Source organism: Gouania willdenowi, chromosome 7 (assembly GCF_900634775.1).
Source record: "Gouania willdenowi chromosome 7, fGouWil2.1, whole genome shotgun sequence".
Taxonomy (NCBI): Eukaryota; Metazoa; Chordata; class Actinopteri; order Blenniiformes; family Gobiesocidae; genus Gouania; species Gouania willdenowi.
Window position 1 is genome coordinate 37234740 of NC_041050.1, and position 12207 is coordinate 37246946.

The 12207-nt window shown below is 36.3% G+C and overlaps 1 protein-coding gene across 3 annotated transcripts in view; it reads right to left on the reverse strand.

Moving 5' to 3' along the window:
• Positions 1–12207, reverse strand: part of nphp4 (nephronophthisis 4) — a 222765-nt gene that overhangs the window by 34940 nt on the left and 175618 nt on the right. For 2 of the 3 annotated variants that reach the window (XM_028453910.1, XM_028453908.1), the window contains 2 exons: positions 5963–6162; positions 3611–3813 (listed from right to left, as the gene is read on the reverse strand). In XM_028453910.1, coding sequence (XP_028309711.1) covers positions 3611–3813; positions 5963–6162 — 403 coding nt within the window. The remainder of the gene's footprint in view (positions 1–3610; positions 3814–5962; positions 6163–12207) is intronic. The other variant, XM_028453909.1, reaches the window with a different exon arrangement.

Sequence of the window (12207 nt, forward strand, 5' to 3'; positions counted from 1 at the left end):
GGCGTCTGCTGATCGCTTTGATGTTTCCTTTGATGTGAGGAGATCAAGGTGGATTTACTGAGGAATAGTTATCAGAATAAATTAAACCTGAACATATTATTCCAAAAGAAGACAAAAATAATCTTGCTGGAATTATAAAGCAAAAAGTTAAGGAAACTTCAAAGGAAAACATTAATGCATTCAGCCGATGCTTCTCAAGAGATCAAAGTGAATTTCCTGAGGAACTGTTGTTTGAAAAAATGAAACCTAAACATACAGTATATGTGTGATCTTTTTATTTTTGTCTTCCAGTGTGATGTTTGCAACATTGCAATGAAAAAACACAAAACAAACAATAACATTTCTGATTCATCATATTTCACCTTCACAATTTTATATTGCTGTGCGTCTCAAATATGAGATTGGATAACAAAAACAGAATAACTAACTTGAAAAGTTTTAGTTTGCATTGAAAAATGGTTAAAAAACAGCTCAAAAAAGGAAATTGTTGCGTTTCAATGAATCCTTTCTAGTTCCTGATCTCGCACACACGCAGACGCCCCATCAATTACAACCAACAACTAAACGTCATGTATGATGAAAAACCAGCCTCGTGCTACACAAACGCTGAGTTCTTTGCAAACACTGAGTGGTTATTGCTGCACCAGAAGCTTATCAAATGCACACACTTCTTTGTTCATTCACACATTCTATGCTTTCTGGCTCCCGGCAGAGGTGACAGACGCTTCAGTGTAAAGTGTCATCAAGAAATGAATAAACTAACAAAGTTTTAAGCCAGCGAGAGGACAGATGCAGGAACCGATGAGTCTCAATTAGACCTGTTAGGCCCTGTGGCCGCTCTAATGCCATAATGATTCATTCACAGCACACTGCAGGCTTTGTTGATCAAAGTGATATATGTTAATCCAAGAGTCTGGCATGAGCAGAATCCATAAAAAAAGACTGAGAGAAGAGGGGATTAACAATGATGCTCAGTGAAAGAAACAAACAGCCAAAGATAACAAGAACAGGTCATCCAAGAAACATTAGTCATAAAAGCTGCAGCAGTTCTATTAAAAAAAGCTTTTTGCATTTCACAAAAAGGACGTCAGCATCAGCATCAAGGACGAATCACTAGGAGAGAGAATGTTCCTCGCCTGCTGACCTCCATCATGTTTAATAACATGCACGTTAATACACACGTGAGCTACAAGTGCCCTGGTTTATAGATGGATTCATGCACACTGCGAAGTTAGAAGGAAATTTCCAAGAATGGAAGAAATAATTACTGAATAGTGATATCAATAAAAATATAGCAGGGCTGGGACTTTAACGCATTCATTGCAATTCATTATTTACAGAAAAATAACACACTAAAAATTAACGCAGTTAATCGCTTTTTTCTCATTACAAAAGTTCCCGGTATACCCATAACACTGATGCACTGGCCACAATGGTAGAACCTGAGGAGAAGCCTTTGTTGTGCTTTTTGAACGTTAATTTTAGAAAAAAAAAAAAAGCACTGGATGGAAAACAAAAGCCCAATTGTGTGCAAAAAGTGCCAGATAGAGTTTGCCAATGACCAGAGCTCTTCCTCCTTCAGTCTTCCAGTGGAGCTTTTCAACCGTAATGCTAAACATGTAGCAGCTAGCACGGACACTTGAACAGTGCTAGCTGCTACACGCTCCGAGCAGACAGTGTCTCCAGTCCACACTGGACAAGATGACAGGGTTCAGAGCCAAAAGTGACAAATGAACAAAGTAATTGGATAAATGATAGTGGACAGTCAACCACTCTCGGTGGTAGAGGATGTGGGCGGGGCTAAGGACACGCGACCCCGCAGAGGCACCCAATCATGTAAACATAATAGTACACACCTATTGTATAAAACAGTAAAACTTTCATGGACTGGATATAATAAACTCACACAGCAAAATCATTTTTTTAAATCATATTATTGAACTTTTTGATTATATAAAATTGTGCTTACATTTTTATGTCAAAGTAAAATAATGTGCTTTGTTGGTATTAAACAAGGTTTTTATGTCTAAACTGTGTTCAATGGTTAGTTAGTGGTGCTCATTTAGACCTGTGCATTTAACACTTCTTAGTACGACTGATAGGATGGGCAAAAACAGTTTATAATTCACATCAAACTATAATAATGAGAGTTTTCACTTAGTTTTCACCACCAAAGACTAGAAAAGTAGACGGTTTATGTCTCACACTGAAACAGGTCGGCTGTTATTCTGGGATGGGATTAAAATAGTTTATAAACACTCCAGAGCTTTAGCGTCACCTTTGGAAACACATTCGGAACGTGTGAACGCCTTTTCAGGACACGAGCAAGACTTGTTACGCTTTGATAATGGCGTGCACGCACACACACACACACACACGCACACACGCACACACACCTATAGAAACTTGCAAGAAGAAGTTAAACTGCCAGAATACATTAAAGAATCCTGTTACTGCTGTTGGAGAATGTAGTTTTGTAATGCAAATGGGAGGGTTGGGGTCAATTATAATTGTAATCACGTAATTGTCATTAATTACAATTATGACATAATTATAATTGTAGTCATATTTGAAAACAAATCTGCTGCTGTTGTGATTGTAATTGCATTGTATTTGAGTTTAGACAATTGACTGTATATAATTGTAAACACGTAACTGACAATTAATTACAATTATGACATAATTATAATTGTAAATTAATTGGAAAAAAGAAGTTGCTGCTGTAATCATAATTGAATTGTAATTGTTTTGGAAATTCTATAAAAAACTGTGTATTACAATTGAATAAAACACAAACCTGTTACAGTTCTATGGCGTTACGTACACCAGGGATGGGCAACTGTTACCACAGCGGGGCCACAAACATAAGATTGTCTGATCTGAGGGCCACATTATCAATAGTCATGCCAGTATTAAGAATAACGACCAATCAGAGCATTAACACAGGAAAAAACAAAGGGATTTTTGTCGATGTGTAGCTTTTTTCAGAGTTATTAGTCATATTGTGTGTTTATCTGTGGTTTTGGGAATTTCTGCTGTCATTTTGTTTATTTTATGAGTCATTATATGTGTTTTACTTATTTATTGTTGCTTTGTGTATTTTTGGTGACATCCTGCACATTTTTCTGTTGTTTTGTGTTATTCTGTTTTGAGTTTAATGTTGGGCTTCATATTAGGTAGATTTGTCTTGGGGTCGCACAAAATTAGACCGAGGGCCGCATGTGGCCCCCGGGCCGCCAGTTGCCCATGAATACATACATAGTTAATAATTATTAAAACACATGTTTCAGATCAACTTTACCTGTCACTTCTCTTCAGGATAATTTTACCATTTTAAAAATATATGTAAATCTAGGGGTTTAGTGACAGAAAAGAGGCTCAGACGCCCACACCAAAAATATTTATATCTATATTTTCATTGATAAAGAAGCCCAACAAGGTAACCAAGAGATGAGAAACAATTTAGATGATAGATAATATTTTTTAGTGTATTTTACAGCTGATTTAAGACATGGGTCAAACTGACCCGTTATCATTAGAGATGCTAACAGAAAGCTAACAGAAAAGAAAGCTTACTTTTAATAAAGGATTTGACGTTGTTGGATCTTACCTGAGCTCAGGATCCTCACTGTGGATGGTGATGGTTTGCGGTACGTTAAACGGGTTCTTCAGAACAAACTCCATGTATTCAGCAGAGCCCAGGCAGGAATAGAGCAGGTGCTGGGTTGTGATGGACTGGCACAACATGTTGGTGATGGCCTCTGACTTGCTGCAGACTTCCATGGATTTCAGCTGTGCTTCTTTTTTCCACTCCTAGAAAACAAAACAAAAGCAAAAACAACCTTACAGTCATTGTAACTAAAGGTTTGTGTGTGAAATGTGTTGTGCTGTTACTTTATTTAACAATCACTAAAACAGTGTTGTTACACCACCAACTAAAAATCTTTAATAAAAATAAAATAATAATTATATATATATATATATATATATAATCATGTTTTGTATACTTGATACATGTTGTGTAATAGATAAAAGTAAGTTTAAAACGATGACAAAAATACATCAAATATGATTATAACTACAATTGAACTTTATTAAATATTATTTAGTTTTATATAATGTAGTTTTTTGTATATTATATAATATATAAACATATTATTATCAAAAATGATAAACATGTAATATATTTTATTCTAGGGGACAAATATGGACCAGTTTGACCTTAAAGAGACAGTATTATGAAATATTCCCTTTCTAATGGTGTTGCTACAGTGATATACATAACTTTAGCCTCATTCAAAGGGACATAGTTGAAAAAGTTGTGTTTCCTTCCTCCCTTGTTATTCCACATTTTGTAAAAAGTCAGCACCAAACGGGTTTTTCTCGCTACTTGACATCAGATAGCGGAAACTCCTCCTCCTGACAATCCTGGCTCCTCCTACCCTATAAGAATGTAAGCTCCTCCCTCTCAAACTACTCACAGGTGAAACTAACACTTCGAATTAATATATTATATACATTATTAATAATAATAATAATAATAATAATAATAATAATAATAATAATAATAATAATAATAATAATAATAATAATGCATCAATTTTACATTTTGGACACTCAAAGTCGCTTTACAGAATTAAGGGATTATTCTTTCACTCCACACTTAGTGGTGGTAAACTACTACTGTAGCCACAGCTGCCCTAGGGCAGACTGACGGAAGCAAGGCTGCCATAATGCGCCGTCAGCCCCTCCGACCACCACCAACACTCACTCACACACTACATTCATACTAGGCAATGTGGGTGAAGTGCCTTGCCCAAGGACACAATAGATACCACTGGGGTGACTGCCACGTTATACTATATTGTCAAGATATATGCAAAGCTACATACACTAACTGTTTTCTCTATTTAACCCCTCCCTGAGAAGCAGTGGGCAGCTACGTATAGCACCCAGGGAGCAGTTCCATTTTTAGTAGCCGTTATATCGCCTTGTATCACCTTTGACTTGATCTGACATGTTTGTGACTCAATGCGACACAGGAGTGGGACAAAAGACATGATTATCACCTTAAATGCACTATTCCTGTAGTAAAAAGAGATTAGGAGGAGAAGAAGGTGACTTACCAGCGTAACACTCTAGTGAGTGAAGTAGCTAGATGACTCCATTGCTGCTGCTGCTGAGATAAACACACACCCTGAAGCACTGAGACGGACTCAATCACAAAAGCCGCTTAAATAGCCATGTGTTTTACTGTAATGCACAGTTTTTTGGTTGAAAACAATAACAACAGTGTGTGGATAACTAAAGGAAAATGCTTTGATCACTGATGATCTGCATCTATAGACATGGCCATAGAGCGCTAAAACTCCAGAAAACGGGCAAGTTTGGTAAAATAAATCTCAAATACTATGTTGTTTTGGTTCTTAGAACAAATGCAGATGTATGAAAAATAGCATGATACTGGACCTTTAAGTAGAAGCAGATTTTAGTTTGGGAAAAAGACACATTTTAACATATTTATGCCCTAGTTTTCAATATCAGTCCCTGCAGGATCTTTACTTTAAAAATGTGTGTGTAATTTAGAGGAATCTTGTGGAGGTGTTTGTAAGAAATGGAGAGTTATTTCCACAATTTGAAATGAAAAATGACTGCATTCATGTGATACATACTGTATATACAAAGGAAAACTGAAAGCCCCTAAAATATAGCAGTTTCATTAAATTGGTGAATTTGAGATATCTACAACTGGATTATTCTGTAATTCACATGTGAGGTAAAGGAAACATTTCTATAAGAAATATTTCCGTCTCTTTCTGAAACAACTTTCACACCTTTGAGAATCCTCTCACACCTCAAAGTGAGAAGAAAAGCTTTTGCTGTGACTGTTGTCCACATGAGATCCCTGAGAACAGCAGCTACTCCTGCCTCGCTGTTGGCTAAGCACCGAGTTTGACCTCACCGTCACCTTTGCCACGCCGGCTTCTTCCAGGCGCTCCCGTTGACGCACCGCCTCCATGCAGCTGAGCATCCGACGCCTGTCGTCGGGTTCGTTTAGGAAGCGCTGAGCGGGCACAATGGTGTCAGCTTTTATCCCACGTCTGAACAACGGCGCCGTGTCTCTGTCTATCTCCAGTCTGTAAACTTGTGCTGTGTTCCTCGCTGTGAATTAGAAAACAGCTGAAATCATGAATGCAGTTATTATTATTACTAAACAGAGAGAATTCAGTCATTTTTGTCACTTTAACCATATTGTTTAAAACAGTGGTTCTCAAACTTTTTAGGCTGAAGTACCACCGTTCTCTTATTTCTCAATCTAAGTTACCCCCTTCGTCCGTCTACAACATTTTTCTCAGAATATTTTGTATATATAGAGCATAATGATGGAATAAATGAGTGATAATACATTTTAAAGAAATTGTATTTTATATTTTTGTAAATAAGTGGAATGAATCAGTATTTAGTATCTCATGAATAGATTTATTTCTATAGTTTTTATCATTTCTGGTCATCTCCTGCCTGGTGTGGGACCAAAACTGACCTTTGTTTTTATTTTATTATTTATTTATTTGGAGCAATTTAATACAAAGCTTTTGTAGTATGCGTACATACACGTTTCCATTTGTAGCCTACATGGCTAATGACATGATATGTATTAACATAAATATTCTTGATAACAAATAAACTGCTCAAAAGTCCATGTTCTAATCAAGATCATTTCCATCATCATTATTATAACTAACGTTTTAAACTAAAAAAACAAAAAAAAAATCATATTTTATGCTTTCATTTGATAATTTTCACCCTCTCTCTCTCTCGTACCCCTGTAAGGCCATTGCGTACCCCTAGTAGTACACGTACCCCGATTTTAAAAACACTGGTTTAAAAGACTCTCCAAGGAGAGAAAAAAAAAAGAAGTATAAGCAGAAGAATTCAAGTATTTCTGAACAAAAGACACATTTTTTTTTTTCCACGCGACTGCTCAGATAAACAACTCGTCCCATTTATCTTTACCTATATCATCATTTAAAGTCTTGATTAAAACATCAGGCTCATCGATCAGTCTCCATTAGAAACCCTTAGAAATTGGATCATGCATTTTCTACTTGTGTATTTGTCATATGTGCTGACTAAAGGAGATTTGTCTCTTTCATTACGAAAAATCTCCCTGAAGCAGACATTTATTTACACTCTTCCCACAAAGAGAAACATATTGTGAATTAAAGCAAATATTTAAATAATGAAAAACAAAGTCAAGACATTAATCAGCCAATATGTTGTCTGGTTAACTGAGTTTTAAAATCATGTCTATGCTGTTTACATTTTAATCTCTTCTGTGAACTACTTTGTGTGCATAATGGGGGATGAGGAGGAAGAGGAATATAGCATTAAACACAATAAAAGAACACTATGAATATCTCAGAATGTATTGTTGGTCCAACAAATGCCCCCGCAGTATTATAGCTGATAAATTAATAATGTTCTTAAAAACATGCCTGATCAAAACCCTGATCTACAATAATCACGGTTTTTAATTCTGAATTAATTATTCTGAATTAAAGTGTTCTGCTTCATGTTTACATGAAAATAGTAATTCAGAAATGAGGTTTACATGAAAAACAGGTTATATTGGTTTTTATTCACTTTCACTTTAGGTCTGGGGTTGAGAACGGTTCTGATTGGACGGGGACAGAATGTGACGAATTCACGTCTATCGGGGAAAAAAACATACCTTTTCTTGTCGGCTACAACATAGACGACCACATAATAAGAACTATTTTCACTTTTATTTTCATTGTACAGTTTGTTCATTGGAGGAGAACATGGGTTCACGTCCCCAATGAAGCCTGTTTCGTTTGCCGATGTCTGTGTGTGGAATAAGTCTGTGTGCCCGTGTGAATGTCATGTACATGTTTATTATGCTTCTGTGGATTCACTCTTTTCATTACGTCAATGTCTTCTAAGGCTCTTATTAAATAAATAGTATCGCCTCAGGTCCAACTCTTGCTTTGTCTTGGATTATGTCCTCCATCTTGGAATATGTCATTACCAGCGCGTCATCGCGATAGGATGAGCATGCTCAGAACGACCAGAATTAATTTAAAGACAAATTAAATGTTAAGATCGAGGAATTATTCCATTCGGAATTAAAATCAAAATAAAGCAGCCACATAATTTGGATTCAGGCTTAATTCGATCTCATGTACGGTGGTTAGTGGTTAGGAAGTCCGCCTCACAGCAACTCTGTGGAGTTTGTTGTTCTCCTCGTACTGTGTGGGTTTCCTCTGAGTACTCCGGCTTCCTCCCACAATCCAAAAACATAACTGCAAGGTTGATTTGAGTCTTCGTAGGAGTGAATGTGAGTGTGAGTGTGTATGTGTTGCCCTGCAATGGACTGGCGCCCTGTCCAGGGTGTACCCCCGCCTGGCACCGGCACACAGATGGACCTATCCAATGTCCACTTAGTCTGTAAATAGTCCATTCCCAAGTATCACAAACAGTTATTATTTGTAAGAATAAATGGTAATGGTAAATGGACTTTTATCTAGCGCTTTAACCCCACACTGAAGTCGTCTCAAAGTGCTTTACAATATCAGCTCATTCACCCATTCACACAATAATTGACTTGCAAAAAGGAAACATGGGTTTCATGTCCTTTCATTGATCTGATGTATGAACAATGAACAACTGATGATTTCTATGTAGAACTGTGCAATATATCGAGATTTAAGATATCTCGAGTTTTCTATTTTGGTGAAATTTACAATATTGCCTATATCGATATATTTGTATTTGGCAAATGAAAATTGCCAAATACATTGTTCTCGTAAGAGTTCTTATTATTTTTCTTCCACAACTCCTTTGTCCTGGAAATCCTCCTAGGCTATTAATGCAGCACTAATACTGTATGTCATCTCATAGGGGCAATGTAAAGGATGAGCAGTAGACTTTTTGGGAGTGAAAATGTCAAGGTCAAGGTCATGTAAAGTGTCAAAAACCTATATTTTCCATATCTCTACCAATATATATATATATATATATTTAATTGGACCAAAGCTGTACGACCTACCAGTGAACAGATTGGTTGGGGTCAAAGTTCATGACGCCACAAAAAAAATACTTTGTTTCCAATAACTTGGCCACAAATTGAGATACAGTGCTCAGACTGGTACCATTGAACAACATTTCCTTTCAATGTGTGACCTTGACCTTCACTCAAGGTCATATTTAGGGTCAAGATCAGTCTTTGGTTTTTCCTGCATTATTACTTTCAATTGAATTAGTAAAAATAAACTTGTTCATATGTATATATATATATATACATTTATAGCTTATTTTGTTTTAAAATACTTGTTTTAGCAGTCTCTGCTTTTGCTACTTCTCAGAACAGCATTAAAAGCACAGTTGAATGGGTTATTGAGTGCGTCCTAACCCACAACAGAACTCACTCACACATTCTGATTGTTAATAAATGTGCTAGTGTGGCATTTTGGATCAGCACATTTAGCCATGACTAGTTTTTCTGCTCAGACTTTATTTGAATTAAAATGAGAGATTTATATCGTATATTACCATTTTGAGAAATAATATTGAGATATGAGTTTTGGTCTATATTGCCCAGCTTTAGTTCTATACACTGCTTCTTTACGCTGTGCAGAATGTGGCTGCCAATTATTTAAAGTGCAAAAATACGATATATTATAGGAACAGCTTGTGACACCCATTAATAAAATATAAGATGTAAAACCTACCTAATCCAATCACATGCTTTGTACAGTCAAACATTTTGTTTTTAACCAATTCTTGTCGCTCCATCTACCTTTGCATCTTTTTTAAGCTGAATATAAAAGAGACACTGAGGTAAAAGGCAGTTAGCTGACAGAGTCTAGCAAAAAGCAATCCTTCAAAGCCACATAGAGACCGGACCCCAGTGAAACCAATTAGCTCAATTGTATGAATAAATGTCAGAGGAGCGTGAAAGACTGTGGGACATGAGAATTCAAAGAGGAGGGTGAGGCACGTACAACGTTTAATATAAGCACAGAGTGGTTTCACAAGAACAGGAATGGGAGTAGAAAAACACAACACACACATGGTAAAGTCAGAATTAGTTTGCAAACATGGCACACAAATACAGATGTAGTAAAGTATTAGTGTGCCAATTATAAATGTTAATAAAAATATCAGTATTTACTACAGCCTGTGGTGTAATTCAAGTCCTGGAAGACCTGCTTATTTTTAGCCTATTGCTGTAATATGTTACTGCTTATTCTACAAAATGCTCATTCGAATCTCTCTGACTGTGTATGAGGAAATATTTAGGAGGCAAATTCAACAGCATTGGTTTTCAATGGTTAATTGTGGGAATGCAAATAAATATTACTTTTTATGTAATAGTAAGTTTTATGCTTTTACTGTAAACTGCTATATCGCTGTCAATATGTAACTCAGAGACACAATTTTAGCATCAACCATTTTATCCACTTCGTAATCTACAAATGTGAAGGTTGAACTCTGACAAAAAACATACATATTTTTTTAACTGACCCCGTTTGTGATGCGTGCAAATCTTAACTGATTTACACCATTCAAAGATCAAAATGTTCTGCTGCTTTGTGACAATCATAACATCTCATTTGTAAAATGCTAACTCTGTTACTTTTAAAGTAATTAAAGGTTTTATGCAAATTAAGATGCTTTTTGCAAGCCTTAGAGTAAAAAAAAGGAAAGGGGTTAAATCAGTTTTTATTCCACTTCATAAAAAAAATGTATATTGTCAAAGTTTTTATGCTTTTTTTGTAAGAATACGGGTCAAAGTCTTCATATATTCTTTAAATTCACACAGAAAACTTACAAAAAGGGGAGAAGATTTGTTGAATTTACACTTGTGTATGTAGAATTTATCATAAAATGAACAGGTTCACAATGAAATCAACTTAGTTTTTCTTATTTCAAAGCACATAATAATACATTTACAATTAAATTTAGCTGCAGTTTGTAAGTTTTTTTTTGGTTTTATTTGGTCAAAAATTCATAATCATCTCATTAAAGCATTCTGAGTGGACAGTGAATCTCTGTAAATAAACGTTGGACTTCAGCCAATCAGAGATCTTTCTACCAACAGGGTGATCCCATGAGCTGTTTTAAGCGTTACTATTGGCTGCTCGAGCTGCTCGTCAAAACTCGATGCGCGTTACCGATCTGAGAGTAGGGACAGTCCCATGACATGATATTTAAGCTGAAGTCTAACGTGGCTTTTGGCACAGCAGTTACACAAAAGAAGACAGAGGTGGAGAAGCAACAGAATAAAGGCACAAACGTGTCCGTGGAGTCGGTGTGTGCGGCGAACTGCGAGCGATCCGCTTTCAGTCAGCACAGTCCGCCCCGCATCAGAGAGAGAGAGCAAGAACAGACGGAATAAATACCTTATTAAAAATGATATTCATCTGCAGTGTGGATGGAGTGTGTCTGCTCTGATCAGCTGGGATCAGCTGCGACTCTGAGCCTCTTACTGTCCTCACAACAGAGAGTCATGCATGCTTTCATGTCTCTAAAACATCAGAAAACTCTCCAATAGCACAAGAAAACATACCTACAGTTGTTACTAGTCTCTATGGAGAAAACAGTCACAAAGAAAGCCACAGTGTGCGCGTGCACGTAGAGTTTCGTACAGAAGGGGAGTGTGGAGCGCATCAGCATTCTACAAACCCCAGCGTTAATTCTGCACGGTACGTAATTTTCCATTTGAGTCCAGAAACCAATCGAATGAATACGGTAATAAAAGAAATGTGGAAAAGATTCTGATTAATTATTGCAAAAACTTCATTTATTGTCTATATATATATATAAAAAAATGGAGAATTACGAATTGTTAGATACATATTGTGTAGGATTTTAATATGATTTTCTTTAATCCTTTTGTTCACACAAAATTTGTAAGACAATGTCCAAGCCTTCACCCAATCAATTTATAATAATATTTCTCCAAAAGGGCCTCAGAATGTTTGATTACGTCTGTTAGAGTGTGACAGCTGCTGCTCATGAACTTTGATGAAAACTGCTGTTAAAGCTTTAATCCTGTAGCTATTGTCTCAGTTTGTAGCTTAAAATCTTCCTCTTTCTAAAATTGATACTTTTAGTGGGGATGCTTAGCATTTTCCCCTTACTTTGCTTTTATCTTGAGGCTGGTTCTACCTTCCTTTGACC